Source organism: Grampus griseus, assembly GCF_964374135.1.
Source record: "Grampus griseus genome assembly, chromosome: 10".
NCBI lineage: Eukaryota > Metazoa > Chordata > Mammalia > Artiodactyla > Delphinidae > Grampus > Grampus griseus.
In genome coordinates, this window is record NC_139004.1 from 51555965 (window position 1) to 51573538 (window position 17574).

Below are 17574 nucleotides of genomic sequence, written 5' to 3' on the forward strand. Positions count from 1 at the left end.
CTTATTTTATCTGACTGCCAGCTGTGTGAAATACGTTGTCACCTATTTTTTTAAAAACAAGAATTCTTTTAATATTAGCTTAAATTAATCCATAATAATCAATAAACATAAAAACAGTGAAAAGGCAGATTAATTTCCTCTACACTTTTCCTTCCAAGGTTACATTGCACCGTGGAGTGGCAGGTTTTACTCATTGTGGGATACTGGGTAAGTGCAGATAAGTTATTTGCCCTCATGTTATTTTCCTTTTGTCGTCTGTTCTTTATTAGTATCTCTGTCAATACCTGGGCAACATTTCTAAAGTATCTAGCATGTACTAGTTTAGTAAATGTTGTAGTTTGTCTGTTATAATACCTGTTTGGAATTCACCTTTAGTGTGATTATGTAAGTCACATTTCTGTTCATGGGCAACTCCTTATTTTAGTTTTATTTGTTAAAACATTTCAGGTAACGTGTGCCATTTTAGTAATTGATTTTTGTTTTTACCAATGTATTCAAAGTTTCCATCTGTTAGTAATATTTAATTTTTAATCATTAAGGATAGATGCTATGTTATAGCATTTGTATGCCGTAGATATGAAGAAAAATTTAACTTTCTTTTTAATACCACATTATCTAAGTTTCTTGATATTTTTTAACCTATCAAATATACTAGAGAATATTTGTCGTGCTTTTTAAGAGTGCTGTTATAAAAAGAGTTAGTAAAAAAAAATTAGTTTTAAATTAGCTCAATAATTTTTTATCTCTAGAAATGTTTTCCTAAGGATAAGAAAATATCTCTTGGTGATAATTTACTTCTCTCCCTTGATTCTGCTATTCCATCTTTTTTGTTACTCTTCATGTGGCCGAATAAAAAACCTACCACAATTTATTGAACAGGCCTGCCCTTTGGTGTGATACCAAAAGGGCTCCTGCCCATGACTAATTAAAGGGCATAAGCAAATTATGTATGAATGGCTGAAGCTAATAGACACAAACTTCCAGAGATCAGCCTTTGCATCACCAGAGTTTGAGGGAAAACCCCAGTTGTAGAAGTTAGTTATTCTGATTAGGTTAAAATCCTAGGTTAAATTTTTCTTAGTCATACTTATTCTTGCTTTCAGACTTTAACTGACCACTTTGGAATTTCAGGGAAAATTTGTCCTGTCTTTTCCATTTCCCTCACCAGCCTCTGTGCCATCTCCTTGTTAAGAAAGGTATTGTGGCAATATGATATGTTATCGGATAAGGTATTTCTGCTAGTAATAAGTCCAGAAGATAGTGAAACTCGTTGATGCAAACTTAGAAAAGTACTAAGTTAAAACTGCAAAACAAATTCCTATTTGAGCAAAGATTTTTGTGTTAGAAGTCAGAGCCAACACTTTTATAACTGGCCTTAGATAATTCTGATTTTAGGAGGGGCATATTGGTTTTGGTTTTACCAGTGTGTATCAGAATTATTTCCACTCTAGCTGGTTACATTGGAATATACTTTTAAGCAAGAAGAGGTAGGGATAGGAACCATATCTACAATCAGAGAAAGTTTAGTCATCTAAAAGGAACTCCTGTTTTATCATTTACTTTTAAATAATGTTAACTTTTTTTAATACCAGGTATGCAAAAATACACATTCCAATTATTGCGTCAGTGTCTGAGCATCAACCTACAACTTGGGTATCTTTCTTCTTTGATCTACATATTCTTGTGTGTACCTTCCCAGCAGGCCTGTGGTTCTGCATTAAAAATATCAACGATGAAAGAGTATTTGGTAAGAGATTTTTAATAAGTACTTTGATTTATTTATTTTTGTTGAGATTATCACTGCACTTTAAAGTTTTATTTTTCTTTGCTTGACTCTATGCATATTTAAGATAAACTTTCCTCTTACTTTGCGTAAGTGCTTAACTAAGAAAAATTCAGTGAATTTGCATTATATATATATATATATATATATATATATACTCTAATTATTAACTTTTCATTTTGGACTAGTATATAAATTTTTCATTCAATTTATTGTTTTCTGAGAGGTTAATGTAATTATAGTCTGTGGCTGAGAATTGGAAATTATAACTGTTGACAGAATAGACTTGACTTTATTTTCTCAGTTAAATCCAATCAAGTAGGAAGAAGTTTGCAGGGGCATCCATGATCCAAATTTCAGTGCAAAAGTACATTTTGTAATGGAATAAGAATCACCTTTAAGTAACACCCTCTTGACTGATTTGTGTAATTTCCAACTTACAAGACTTAGATATACAAACTATTTTAAAGGCAGTGTTTAGGATCTGACATTCAAAATATAAATGGACAGAATAAACAGATACCAAACACTTTTATGTAATTCAGTCATCACAAGAAGTATGCTGTGGCTGTTTTGCATTTGATAAAACCTGAAACTGAAAAAGCTTTGTAATATGCACAGGGTCACACAAGCAAATAGTTTGTGCAAGTATGGGTCCTGGACCATTAGAGACACTCAAAAGTTACTGTTCCAGAGTGAAGTCAGGAGAGATAAAATAGCATCTGCATAGGTTCTAACCAAAGGATGACACTCCTTCTTTTCTGGTTTTATAGGTCAGTGGACTCTGGATAAGGCCATGTTAATATTGCATCATTCAAAAAGATTTTAGCTTAGACATATTGCCCACTCATGACTTAGCAGTCCCAATCCTAGGTATATACCCAAGAGAAGTAAGTGCATGTGTCCCATAAAGGACATGTTTAAGAGTATATACATAGCAACTTTATCCATAATAGCCCTGAATTAGAAACATTCCAAAGGTTATCAGCAGTAGGATAAAGAGATTATGTATTTGTATAGTAGAATACAACACAACAATTAATAAAAGAATAGCATGGGTAATTAAAAGAAACCAGTACAAAAGAGAACATTTTTATATAATTTCATTACTATGAAGTTTAAGAATAAGGAAAACTAAATTATTGCTTTAAAAGTCCAAATAGTGATTACCTTTTTGGACTTTTAAGGTAAAAAAGGGTGGGGGGTGAGGGGAGCAGTTATTGACTGGGAAGAGGCATGAGGGATTCTCCTGAGGAGGTATACAGATGTTTGTATTTCGATATGGGTGGTAATTACATAGGTGTGTGCATATATAAAAATCCATTGAGATAAACAATATGGTATAATAAATGTATTTTTTAGTCAGGAAAAAAAATGTGAATTAGCTTCAAATGAGATAGGCACCCAAATGACTCATTAACTTTGTAAAGTCATATAGCCTCTAGCCAGAAATGATAGAGCCTTTCCTTGTGGTGAGCACATTATCTGGAAAGCTTTGACTATTGGAAATTACTTCCAATTTTTGTTTTTTAAGTTTCTTGGCAATAACTTTATAAGTTCCTCCTTTGGTAATAAATTATATTCTTCTCATCCCATTCTTACTTTAAAGCAGGCTTTATGCCAGATACTGGCACAGACTTTTCATAGACTTTGATTCTATAAACTTACTGTGCCTAATAATACAATTCACCAAACATGTTTTCATCTGTCAGTTAATGTATTTTTCTAATATGTGATGCTGTTGACAAATAATTGTCTCATTCCCCATAGTAGCTATAATTAAACTTGAAACATGATATGCTTCTCTAAACTGTTGATATGCAGTGTTTATTTTGTCAACACTAGTTATAATTTCTAAATATGACTTTTAAATTGGTTAGCATTATCAATTCAAAAACAATTAGGGCTTCCCTGATGGCACAGTGGTTAAGAATACGCCTGCCAATGCAGGGGACACGGGTTTGAGCCATGGTCTAGGAAGATCCCACATGCCGTGGAGCAACTAAGCCCATGCTCCACAACTTCTGAGCCCACGTGCCACAACTACTGAAGCACACGCACCTAGAGCCTGTGCTCTGCAGCAAGAGAAGCCAACGCAGTGAGAAGCCTGTGCACTGCAACAAAGAGTAGCCCCAGCTTGCCACAACTAGAGAAAGCCTGCGTGCAACAACAAAGACCCAACACAGCCAAAAACAAAATAAATAAAATAAATTTTTTTTTAAAAAAAAGTTCCTCTTTAAGTAAATAAATAAATAAAACAGCCCTTTTATGAGATGTTTGTCTGTTTTTAGATTTTGTTTTAAATAGTTTTAAATAGTTAGTGGAGTTTCCAGGGACCCTTTTCTCTTCTAAAGTGTTACGAGAGAACTTGTCTTTGCAGTTGCTCTGTATGCCATCAGTGCTGTCTACTTTGCTGGCGTGATGGTGCGGCTGATGTTGACCTTGACTCCAGTCGTCTGTATGCTGTCTGCAATTGCATTCTCAAATGTTTTTGAGCATTATTTGGGGGATGACATGAAAAGGGAAAACCCACCTGTGGAGGACAGCAGTGATGAGGATGACAAGAGAAACCCAGGAAATTTGTATGATAAGGTGGGAAATCTAAAGTAAGGCCTTTAAAATTTTTACATGTTTTATTTTTCCACCACAGTAAGAACTTGTATATATTATGAAGGGTGATTAAACAAGAATTTAGTCAAACTATGACATTTCTAGTTGGTCTTTACTGCTTGCCTCAAATTTTGAATCCTGGTTGGTCTTTTCACTCAGAAAGCTGGTGCTCTACTAAATTACATAAAATTTAGCGCTATAAATCCTTCTGAAACAATGTGCAAAGTGCTTATCCTTGAGGTCCATATTCACTGTAAACTTTTAAAATATTTGGTTGACTGAATAGTGATTCACGAGGGGAATAAGTGCCTTAAAAAAAAAGTCTCCAGTTCGTTAGCACTAGGTGGCTGGCCCATATAATAATGTAATTCACTTTTAACTTCTCAGCTAACAGAGCAGGATTATATTTGGTGCAAGTGTGGAAAAGACTTAGAATCAGAGCACTTGTCTTGGATGACATAGTAAACTTTATTAACTAGATTTTTAAGTAGCAATAAGCAATGAAGAACTTCGCAGTATATGTATTAATTTTGAAATTTTCTTTCTTTACTATGATAGGTCCAGTATTATTCATACAGATTAGTGCTAATAAGGCACATACCTGCTTTTGTGTTTGTGATGTTTTGTTTTGTGGTTTCTTAATAACTAGCCTTGCAATTTAGAACCTGACTGTTCTGTTCTCTGTTCCGTGAGGTTTTTGTTTTGTTTTCAAAAATGTAATCTTGATTTTAACAAGTCTGTTGGTTTGGGGTTTGGAAATTAGAAAACTGATTCTGATAATGCAGGTTTTTCCTATACTAAAGTCCTACATGGTCTGGATTATAAGCCGGATATTGCTGTTTTCACGGTGAGGAATTCAGATTTTTTATAAGAAAAGGTGGCCAGCATGAGACCATTTGGTTATCTCCTTTGTATTTACATAAAACATAAGGACAGTTGAGTTTGAAAGCAGCTTCTTACTGGAGATTTTTTGCTCTGCAGCCTGCTCCTGGATTGGGTTTAGTTCCAGGAAGCCTTCTCATTCACATTTGACTTTAGAATTCACCTTGATAATTTTTAGAAAATGTTGTATGACCCACACGAGAATTCCTGAGAAAGAATTAAATTGATAGATAACATTCTCCCAACCTTCTCCCTTTTGAGTGTCTTAATGAAAGCAAGTCAAATGATGAATTTGTCTCATCAGTTTTTTTTGCATTTTCAGGCAGGTAAAGTGAGGAAGCATGTAACTGAACAGGAAAAAACTGAAGAGGGATTAGGTCCTAATATAAAAAGCATTGTTACCATGTTGATGCTGATGCTGTTGATGATGTTTGCAGTCCACTGTACCTGGGTCACAAGCAATGCCTACTCCAGCCCAAGTGTGGTCCTGGCCTCTTACAATCATGACGGGTAAGAAGACAACTTGACTACAAGAGGATTTTATACCTACCCTTTTTTCCTGTCTCAAAAGATAGAATTCAAAGATGTTTGTGAAGCTCTGCATTTGAATCTGCTGTGCTTTTCTTGTGACCTTTCCCCTGCCCGTCCCCTTTGGTAGAAGTAGGTAATAATCATTGTATTTCATGCTCTTTTCCAAAATATCTTTGCATATATAACATACACATTAGTCTTTCTCAAAGTGTTGTGCTTGGACACAGCATCATCATTACCAGGAAATCCTTTAGAAATGTAAATTCTTGACCCCACCTCAGTGTGTGAATGAGAAACCTGGGGGTGAGACTCAGTGATCTGTGGTTTAATAAGCCCCCCTGGTGATTCTGATACAGCTACAGTTTAAGAACAGCTGGTTTATGTACTGCAACCCCGCATTCCCACTCCAGCTTCTGCTTCACTTGGGTGCTCATTAGACTTGCCCAGTATCAGGCTCCACCCCAGAACTACTAAACCAGAATTTGCTTTTTTACAAGATGGCCTGGTGGTTTGTATGCATATTAAAGTCTAAGAAGCACTAGTCTAGCTCTCCATTGATTTTTTTTTTTTTCTCCCTACCATGGAGGCTTTTAACTACCATCCTTAAAATATGAAATTACTTAGTGGCCTGGCACCTCAAGGTTTTAAGTTACCATCTTCACACTTCCAAGATATCATTTAAAAGAATATTGTGATTGTTTTCAGCACCAGGAATATCTTAGATGATTTTAGAGAAGCTTACTTTTGGCTGAGGCAAAATACAGATGAACATGCCCGAGTGATGTCTTGGTGGGATTATGGCTATCAAATAGCTGGGATGGCTAATAGAACTACTTTGGTGGATAATAACACCTGGAATAACAGCCACATAGCACTGGTAAGAATTTGATCAACAAAAGATCAAAAGTTACAAACCTTTATTCACTACTTAGCAATCAGACTTCACTTGTGATTAAGTAGGAAAAATGTGGGTGAAAGTACTCTTTGCTTGCTGAATTTTGAACATACTTCTCTACGTATTTATTCAATAAAGTGAGTTCAAGGTATGCTTATTTTGTTTTTAAGAATAGAATTTATTTAAGTATCATTCAGAATTGTAGGCTGTTTGCTGGAGAATAGGCAAAATCTGAAACTTAAAATATTATATTTGTCTTGTATTTTCCATTTCATAAGTTAAGGAAAGTATTTGCAAATATGTAAAACAAATGCACTGTGTTTTATGGGCATGCAAATTATGTTCGCTCTAGCTATTAAATAACTAATTTACGTTAATTAAAGTAATCACCTCTCTGTTCTTTAAAGATTTTAAATAGATAACTGGGCGTTAGCCAAATGAATTCTCTTTGTATTAGTGTTGTAACTAATCATTAGATGTTTAGTAAACTGAAGAGAAGAATATATTTGTGCTAGCTAGATGGATGGTCATCCTCGGCCTGAGGTTATGAGAAGTTCTACTTCTTTTAAGCTTGCCTGCTTTCATATTAAAATGTTAATTTCATGAGACCTAATTATTAGCAAAATATTAGAGCATGTATTTCTGATTTTGACATTTCTGCTATAATTGGTTGTAGTAAGTGAGGTGCTTATAAATCTCAGTAAATCTGTTGAATTCATAGCAAATCATTTTTATAAAAAAGTCCATGTAAATCAAACTCTTGAGATGCATTCCATCTTAAAGTAAAAATGTACGTCCATTTTTATTTTTAGTGTATTTTGGGACTAAGTACACCCATTCTCATTTTTTATTCTGTAGGTGGGAAAAGCCATGTCTTCAAATGAAACAGCAGCCTATAAAATCATGAGGAGTCTGGATGTAGATTATGTTTTGGTTATTTTTGGAGGGGTTATTGGGTATTCTGGTGATGATATCAACAAATTTCTCTGGATGGTTAGGATAGCTGAAGGGGAACATCCAAAAGACATTCGGGTAAGAAACTAGGTCGTTCTCGGTGTGTGAAAGACAGCTCCCAGTAGCCCTCTTACCTTGTTAATTGCATTGTGTTTGTTTTCATTATCCTATCCCCCAAATTAGTTCTTCAGTCTGACTTTACTGTTTATTAAAGATACCACAAGCATTTTCCCAGGTTTAAAACTTTGGAAACTCATACCTGGTACTTCCATTCTCCCCTACAAAGCAATCCCTTGTCAAAATTCTTGCCTTTACTCCTTACAGCCTGTCACGTCTGCCCTTTCCTTCCATTTTCATTGCTTCCACTCTGGCATTGACCCCTATGCTCGTAAACCTGAAATAGGACAGTAGCCTTGAACTTGCTATCTTTGCCTTAGTCTTGTTCCCTCTCCCAGTCTAACATGACGTTGATCATGTAACTTCCCAGCTTTTTTTTTTTTTTTTTTTTTTTAAGCCTTCATTAGTTTAAGGAAAGGGGCCTTGAAACCAGACAGACATGAGTTGGAACTAAACCCTGCCACTGCCAGCTTGGTGCTATGGGCAAGTTGTTTTTCAGCCAGTCAGCATTATATGCTTTGAGCACTAGGCCTTGTTCTAGGTTCTAGTGTTATAATTGTGATTACGGCTGTTTCAGTTGATCACTAACAGATGCCAGGAATAATTCATTTGTACTGCTGTTATGAGAATTTATAGTAACATAGATGAAACCTCAGCCTAGTGGCTGGTTTGAAATAATCATAATGATGATTGAAATAATGAAGCAGTGGTATGAAATCCAAACGCTTTAGCTCAGAATGCACAACCCCTTAATACTTCACTTTCCTTTGCTGGCCTCTTGTCCTTCTATCACCTTTTTCTACTCTGTCGATCTACTCTAGCCCGTGAAACTTGCCTCGTGGTTTCTTTCCTTGGCTCATCTGACACACGTGTTTATACAGTTTTCTTCTTGGAGTACCTTCCCTACCACAGATTAGTCCCCTCTCCAGAAGCCCTTCTCTGGTGCATTATCAGATCACATCCAGCCTGGTTTGTAGGTAGATTCTGTTGTATCTCTCCCACTCAGCTGTGAGCTCAGAGAGGTTGGGCACCCAGCACTGTGGTTTACGTGGTGAAGGCACAAAAGATGAGAGTAAGATTCACTGCTGATCCAGAATAAAAGAACCTTTTGGGAAAATGTATGAATGTGTTTTATGTGACAGGGATGAAGTCGAGTAAAGCCCCAGATTTCTTGTTTAAGTGTAAATGCTGTGACATTTCCCCTTAACTACGATTAATAAACAGTATTACCTTGTGTTAAATTGGTCTTAATTTAATCCTCCTAGTATATAATTTTCATTTGTGCATTTGCTTTAGCAGTGTTAAAACTGACGTGGTAGATCCAGATATATGCTTTGAACCATTTATATAGAGAAAAATCCTAAATTCCTATGCTTTGTGAATAGGTAATTTACACATTCACATGGTTCAAAAAATAAAATATAAAGGGATATACAGTAAAAGTTTACACCCCCCACCCCAAGAAAAGGAAAAGAAAAAAGTCCATGGTAGTCTCTTACTATTTTCTTATGATTCTTATTGAAGCAGATAACTAGTAGCAAAATATACACCTTGTTCTTGCTTTTTTTACTTCACAATATATTATGGAGATCTTATGGGGATGCTTCTTCATTCCTTTTTTTTTATATCTGCATAGTGTCTTCCATTGTGTGTGTGCACCATGATTTATTTAACCTGTCCCTGTTAATGGACATTTAGGTTGATTGCAGTTTTTTAATCTCATAAACAGTGGTGCGATAAATAACTTTCTACACTCATCATTTTGCCCACGTATAAGTATCTCTGTAGGATAAATTCCTAGATGAGGAATTTCTATCGATGGTGTCAGATTAGCCCTCTTAGAGGTTAATTCATAAATTTGATGAACTCCCAATAAAAATTCCTACAGAAGTTTTCTAAACATTCCCCTCTGAACTAAAGAACTGATTTTAAAAGTTCATATGGAAAAATAAAGAACAAATTTAGTTGGCCTACCTGATATTAAATCATGGTATTGGTACCTTTTTTTTTCCTTAAATTATTGAGGTTTTATTATAACATGGTTTAAAATCTGGTAGAATTAATAAATAATCGCCCTCCCTCACTCTAACAGACTATTGTTCTTTTTCTCTGTGTTTTGGATACTCTTGTTTATTTCCTATAAATGATTTCTATACTGAGCTTTAAAAAACACCCATGATAGTTTTGTGGGTTTTTTAAGAGACGACATTAAATTTATAAATTCGTCTTCTGATACTATATTTTTTTGAGATGTAACTAAATATGGCTTTATGAAGATAACCTCAAAAGTTAGTTCTTATGGGGAAATGAAAAGGGGAACCTGTAGCTTTGAATTGGTTATATTAAACTTCTGGACACAAACTTCTGGATTCTTTCCTGTAGGAAAGTGACTATTTCACCCCACAAGGAGAATTCCGTGTAGACAAAGCAGGATCCCCTACATTGTTGAATTGCCTTATGTATAAAATGTCATACTACAGATTTGGAGAAATGCAGGTTAGTTACATCAATTTTTCTATAATCTTTATTCAAACGAATATTAAGTAGCCTTGTTTGACTCTAAAAAACAGGATAATGATGTTTTGGTTGCGCTGTAAAGAAAAATGTGCTCATCTAAAGATTCTTTTCTCTATTAAATTTAATTTCTGAAACTTGTATGTAAAAAACGAGGAAATATTTTTTAGATCAAAGATTTCCTTCCAAAATTGTTAATTAACATAGGCTCAAATCCATTCTTTGTTTGCCATCTCACTTTTCAACTTCATGTTTTTGGAAGACCAGGGAGAGGTCTTCCAGCTGGGAAGCAGTGTGATCTTAAGTAGTTTAACTTCACTGCCTAGTTGGGGAAAGCCTGAAATTAAAGAGATGAATTATTTAGTCACTTCATATATTCACTGTTCCCCTGTTCTCCATTACCACAGAGAGCTAGGACTCTCTGGGTCAGAGTTTTCCCAGAAAATTGGAATGATATGGTACAAAAGATTAAGAGTCGACAAAAATGAGTGAATGGGCAAAGAGGCATCGTGGCAAAAAGAACAGATAATGGACTGTCACAACACCTGGGTTCCAGATCTGGCTCTGTCAGGTCACATAACCCTTGGACAAGTCACATTCTCTCTGGACTTGTTTTTTTCCTTGTCTGTGTATAATGGGGGTTGGACTGATGGCTTCTATGATTCTTCATAGCTCTCAGATTGCGTGACTGTCATACCAAGTTACACCTTCATACTAAGGTCACATCAATGGCAGAGGAAAAATTGCTTGTTTAATTTTATACAAATACCAGGGATCGAGATAATGTTTCAGCATTATTCGCTTGGAATTACTCTACAGGTGGCTCTGAAAAAACAGACAAAAATTTTACTACCAGATTTACGTTTTTGTTTGTGTTTTCTTTGAAGGCCACTGCCTGGTCTCTAAACTCATGCTAAGAAAGAAGCAACTTAAGCCATAATAATTAGCTACCTCAGAAAATGGGTGAAAGATTAGTTTCTCTGTTCACTAATGAGAGCATTGAAGGACTTTTTTTTTGTGTCACGTTTATCAAGAGCTCCAAGCCATGCCTGTAGCATGCATTCATTTTGATGCCTTTCCCTGCTCGAGAATAATATGTTTAAGACATGAGGTATATAACTTTGCTCTTGTATAGATGTGCAATAACAAGTTATTCTCGCACTGGAGGAGATTTGGTTTTTGGATTTATATTTAAGTTGAATTCATTTAAGTTCTGTGTGGCAACATATAAACTTAGTCTGAGAATTTCTTAAAATCTTCTCCCGTCTCTCCATTTTTTCCTCCTTTCATTCTTGGTTAATCTTCCCATGGTTTGGCTTGTCTGACTTCCTTTGTAGTTCCCAATTTCAGGTTGGTTAGCATCACTGCTTTACTTGTGCATTGATTTAACAAGTAATGCTGGTAAGATAGAGCCACACTGAATAAGGTAAAGTCATCATGCAGCTTACATCCTGTTGGAGGATATAGGTAATTTTAAAGATAAATAAAAACCTTAGCAACAAACACTATAGAGTAAAAGAATAAGGAATCAGTGGAGGAGACTTCGCAACCATCAATCTCAAGAAAATATTTTCCTGAAGGGATGGTATTTGGGCTGAGACCAAAGGATAGAAAGGGGACCAGCCATGCAAAATCACTGAATGAAGAACTTTGAGGTTGAAAGAGTAGATAGTATAGTGCAAGGCCCTGGGGCAGAAAAGCAGGCCCTTCTGTGTGTTTTCTCTGAATACCTATAAGAAGGGCTTTAATGGATTTTATCTTGCTATTGGTTTTTTTATGCCTGTGGGCTGTTCATCCACTCTACGGGTTCATTTAGTTTCTCTCTTGCAGAGTTTTTCCTATCTGGTTAGCAACATATAAGAACTGTTACAATATATTGCTCTGATTGTGTTTTCCTAGTTTAAAAGGAGAAAGTTTTACTCTGCTGCTAACATTTACTACCTTCTAATATTGCAAGCTTTCCAATATGGTTAACATCCAATACTAATGTCACTTTTGCAGCTGGATTTCCGTACACCCCCAGGTTTTGATCGAACACGTAATGCTGAGATTGGAAACAAGGACATTAAATTCAAGCATTTGGAGGAGGCCTTTACATCAGAGCACTGGCTTGTAAGGATATATAAAGTGAAAGCACCCGATAACAGGGAGACACTAGACCACAAACCTCGAGTAACCAACATTTTCCCAAAACAGAAGTATTTGTCAAAGAAGGTGGGTGCCAAATGAAGTCATGTTTATGAAAGAGTAACTCCATATATACACTAGTATGTATAAAAGGGATAACTAATAAGAACCTGCTGTATAAAAATAAATAAATAAAATTCAAATAAAAGAGAAAAAAAGGGTAACTCAAGATTGGTTGGTTTGACTGATAAATAATTACTGAAAATTGCGAATAAATTTTCATTTGCCAGATGAATAAAGACCAAGGCTTATATACAAAGTAGATATAAAGCCAACCTGCTGAGGGCAGTCCTTGCAAACTCAGCACTTCAGGTACCCCAAGCAGCAACTGTTCTGGATAGTTCTCGATAGGGAAGAGTGGTTATCAGTGAACCAAGCCAAGATTTTCCAGAGGCATTCTGGGTTTAGCTTGTGCCACTCCCATTAGTACGACTTGTTTGTAAAGTGAGATGTGGCTGTGGCTTCTGAACCTTTGTGAAAGTAAAAATGCCAAACAAGTAATAACAGTTGTGATTCGTTCATCATCTTTTGGTCAAAGCAAATTTATATAGCATTTTCATGTTCCGTTCTAGTACGACGTTACTGTATTATTCATTGAATAAAAAATAAACTTGAGTTGGTTTGAGTCTTGAATGAAAAAAAATCATTTATCTTAAGATAATTATTTTTAAATGTAATTGTCATGACAAAGCTTGTAGGTAGAATTATGATGATGAGACTATTGGCAGTCCTTTTGTAATAAATAATAAGATATGAAGTCTTTTACTGGAGGTCATTATGGCTCACTTAAGCCAAATAGATCTAATCTTTGCTATAAAAGCTACTGAAAAATGAGTATTTATATGGTTGGCCCTCTGTGGGAGATGGAAAATAATGAGCAGTTAGAAGAAATATTAAGATTGTATTTTAAGGTACTACCCTTATAATACTAATTGTTATTAGACTGATCTCAGTCTTAAATCTTGAAAGATACTTAGGTGTACATTGCTCAGATCAGTTATTTTAAATCATTGAAGGAATTGTCTTATCCCTTTGTATTACTTAAAATATACTACAAATATATTCAGAATACAGATCATTTCAATTTGTACTATAAAGTGCTGAATATTAACTGTATGGTATGTAAATAGAAACTTTAACTGAATACTTTCTGTGCCAGGAATAGGTTACCATATCTAGACTAACGTATTTAAATAAGTCAGAGCTGGCACTCACTGTGTCGTCATATCAAGTGATCTGGTGTCTCATAGGCACGTGGTAGGAGAAACTGATGAGTCACATCAGTGCAGAAGTCAGAACAAATGCTGACAGTCTGAAGGCAGTCACTCCTAAGACATCTCAGCCCAGTTATGAAAACAAGGCATTGAACTTGCTGTATAACTGTTGATAGTGAAGTTTCTTAATCTGACCTCTTTGTCTTCTCATCATTTCCCCCAAATAAGTGAATGGATAAATAAAAATCCATCTGTCTTGTATGCCAAAAACATATTCTATTAGCCAACAACCTGGATCTAGTATTTCTGGTTTCCATGGCTTTATACTCAGTTTTGTAGTAGCAGGAATGCTTTTTATTTGTTTTGCTTTCCTCTCTCCAGCCCAGTTTTTATTTTGGGGGTTGAAGGGGGTGTGAGTGAGTACAGCAGCCACTTCCTGCCACTGCCAAGCTGACATGGCTGAGGCACTGGGAATTGTAGTCCAGGGCTGCATGGCTCACCTGCTCCTAGAGAGAAAACACCCTGAGGACCTAGATACATACGTGCAGAGACCTGGGGCATTTTACAGGATCTCACAGAAAAGGTTTCAAGTTAGAAGTAATGTAGGTGATGATGATAAAGAAACCAACTCCTTGGCCTGGTTTGAATTTTTACAAATGGTGTCCTCTGAAATTCTTTACTTTTTTGCCCTAATAAAATAAGTTAATAATAAGGTAACATATATTGTGGGCAAGTTAGCAGTAGCTAATTTTTGTGACCTTAAGAAGGATTGCATTCTGCCTTGTATTTTTGTCACTGTTAGAAAAAAATTATAAATTGTTTTAAACTGAACATCATAATATATGTACACGACATAGCATTTGCCAGAGTTTCTGAAACCTCCAAAAGTTGTATTTAAATGTGAGAATTGAATTGAGGGGTCAATCTCCTGAGTCTTGACCTGCTGCTAACCCAGTGCTTTGATGATGCCTTAAAGTACTAATTTCCAAGAAATTTGCTTTTTTCAGTATCTATGAATATGTCAGATTGTCAGATCCATGTCCTATATTGATTTATCTTTGTGAGACTCTAAAACAGCAAACATTTTTGCAGTAATTTCTATCACCACATTTGTAGTAATTTATTTCTTACACCACAGACATCAGTTGACAGTATTTTAAGTGGAATCCTGAAGTGTTAAGAAAAATGAAAAATATCTTAGTTTTTTAAAGATCTGTGATGCTCAAGGAATGTTATGGGTTTTTTTTTCTTGGTGTTTGGGTTTTGTTTTAATATTTAAGTGCTTATTTTCCTACCTAAATTGGAGAATGTGCCAAGTAACTTTATTTCTCTTTATTTTTGTAGATAGGTATAATCATCCTCCTTTTTTACAGATAAGAAAATCGGGGCTCCAAAAGTTACTAAGTTAATTTGTATTTCTGACACAGCTAATTCTTGGAAACTAAACTAGGAGCACCATTAACATTTTCTGAATCCTTAGTCTAGTTATATATTCTATCATGCCTGGAAATGTGAGTAATTATTACACCTGAGCATTTAGTGGTTGAGAGGGGAGGTGGGGATTCATTCACTTGATGGTGAGGAATGTATGACAGGCATTTGAGGACTGCTGTGGTCGTCCTTCATCTTAAAGGTGAGGACCTAGTCCAGTTCATCTTGGATCTCAGCATCCTTGGCATAGAGCAGTTCATGGTGCTCATTGACTGTTTCAAGGAGTCCAGCCCTAGGAAGATCTGAGGGATTATAAAGACAGTCTTCATCATTCTGCAGTAAACCATGTGTGTATCTGTAGTTTTAATCCGTAGGAAACCTGCACTAACACCATGTGTTCTGTTTTCTTTTTAGACTGCGAAAAGGAAGCGTGGCTACATTAAGAATAAACTAGTTTTTAAGAAAGGCAAGAAAATATCTAAGAAGACTGTTTAAATATACTGTTCTGGTTCCTAACTTGAAGCAGATGTCCTTGTGAGAACCGGTCTTTGCCTTTAGCTCATGTCATGTTTCACAGCGACGGAGGGTACAGAACCATCGCTGGAACCATCACTGGTCCAGGTTAATGTACAAAACTTTCTGGCAATGCCTGATTTAAAAAATAAAATTGGCTTACTGAGAACAGCTGTTTTTGATTTGTAATGTGAAGCAAGACAGAGCACTGCTGTAAATGTCTAACAGCAGATTTTTTTTTTACTGGTACATGTTATCCTTCAAATCTGAGAATTTGGACTAATGGCACCAAAGAACCCTCTAATTTGGTCCCTGGCACATGCATACTTGTCAATGTTTTTATTCTTTTACAAGATTTTATTTGAATTACCCAGATAGCAATACGTAAAATACGAATGACAAAATGTGATGCAAGCTTCTTGAACCAGTAAACTAGTACGGTCTGAGAAAGAGGTATTAGAAAAATAATTATACTTCCTTGAACTATATTTATTTTCATGTTTCTCCAGTGCAAAGAATGTTTCATCAAATGTACATTTTCTATTGCTTACTGTTTGCTCTGAGAAGAAGCTGCTGTTTCAAAGATGGACCTGTAACTAATCGATTCAAAGTTTTTTTTTTTTTTATGTTGAAACATTATTGCTGCTGTTAGCAGTTGTTTTCACCAGGTACTTACAGAGCAGATCTCATACGTTGTTCATTCAAGGGCTAAATTTATATCCTTTGGAAATCATGGCAACTGCACAGGATGTTGCTAATTACCAGGATTGGGTTTGGTATCTTAGTCCTGAGGTTAGCATTTTGTTTACATGCAAAAGATTAAGGAAGAAACCCTTAAAGTGGACAGGTAGCCAAAGTTCATTTTGTGTGATTCTTCAAAATGACAAAGGATTTGTAAAGTTCGCCTGGATTTCTCTCATTTTTATAACAGTTTCATCCATCACAGTGATTTTGTCCTCTGCTCCATATTTTGTTAGTCCCTTAGGCATTTGATGAAACACTCTTTAATGCTATATGCATTTTCTTATTTTTATTAAAAATGTGACAATTGTCCAAAAAAATGCACTAAAATATAAATGGAGATTGAACATGTTCACTTTCCGTCTCATAGGCAACTTTATATAGACTTGAAAATTTTCTCATGTTTAGTAAAAGTGAAAGAGAAAGGGTTTTTCCTGCCACAGGATATCTTTTTTTTATATAAACAAGTATAATTTACACCACTGCTTTTGGTGGAAAAGTGCAGAATAGTATGTAACTTTTATGAAGAAAAGTGTAATTTACAATATTCATTGAGAATGTTACTGCTGATTTTCTTTTCCAAAGTGTAGAATATTCTTTGATTTATAGAATCCATTTTTGACCCAGATGATGGTTCTTTTACATACCAATAAAATGGTTGAACCTTTTCACAATAAAAGTGTAACTAAATCTGGATTTCTGATACCTTGTCATTTGGAGGATTTTATTTTACTTTGTTGCTTTAAAATTCAGTGCAGAGAAGTTGTTGACTGTAGGGAAAATAAAGTTAATTCAAATTTTGTGTTAAGTGTTGTCTTTTATACATCTTTTATTTTTGAAAGGACTAACAGTATTGACACATACTTCCTTCTTGTTCACTTTTACAAAGGTTTTAGAGAACACGTGTAGGAAAAGTGCTAGATTAGTTCAACTTAGGTCTAAGGTCTAAGTTGAACTAATCTATTATTTATTTTGCCTTCCTTTCCACCCCAGAGTGAAAATTTCATTTTGACTTTTTATGGGTGAGTGAGGGGAAGACACCTAGCCAAATAAGAATTTAATCTCCATGTAAATGAGGCTAGGACTCTAACAAAAAAGCCCTGCTCTGTAAGTTCCGATATTTAATCAGCCAAGTCTTGTATAATTTTCTCATTAAGAGCAGGAATGATCTCTCACCTTTTCCAGTTTTAGGGAACCCCATT

At 35.3% G+C, this 17574-nt stretch overlaps 1 protein-coding gene across 1 annotated transcript in view; it reads left to right on the forward strand.

Moving 5' to 3' along the window:
* STT3B (STT3 oligosaccharyltransferase complex catalytic subunit B) overlaps positions 1 to 17051 on the forward strand; it is a 97804-nt gene extending 80753 nt beyond the window's left edge. The window contains exons 8-16 of the mRNA XM_082663107.1: positions 159 to 207; positions 1593 to 1747; positions 4164 to 4375; positions 5598 to 5785; positions 6512 to 6683; positions 7560 to 7733; positions 10155 to 10268; positions 12288 to 12500; positions 15533 to 17051. Coding sequence (XP_082519233.1) covers positions 159 to 207; positions 1593 to 1747; positions 4164 to 4375; positions 5598 to 5785; positions 6512 to 6683; positions 7560 to 7733; positions 10155 to 10268; positions 12288 to 12500; positions 15533 to 15613 — 1358 coding nt within the window. The 3' untranslated portion in view covers positions 15614 to 17051. The remainder of the gene's footprint in view (positions 1 to 158; positions 208 to 1592; positions 1748 to 4163; positions 4376 to 5597; positions 5786 to 6511; positions 6684 to 7559; positions 7734 to 10154; positions 10269 to 12287; positions 12501 to 15532) is intronic.
* The last annotated feature ends 523 nt before the right edge of the window (positions 17052 to 17574 follow it).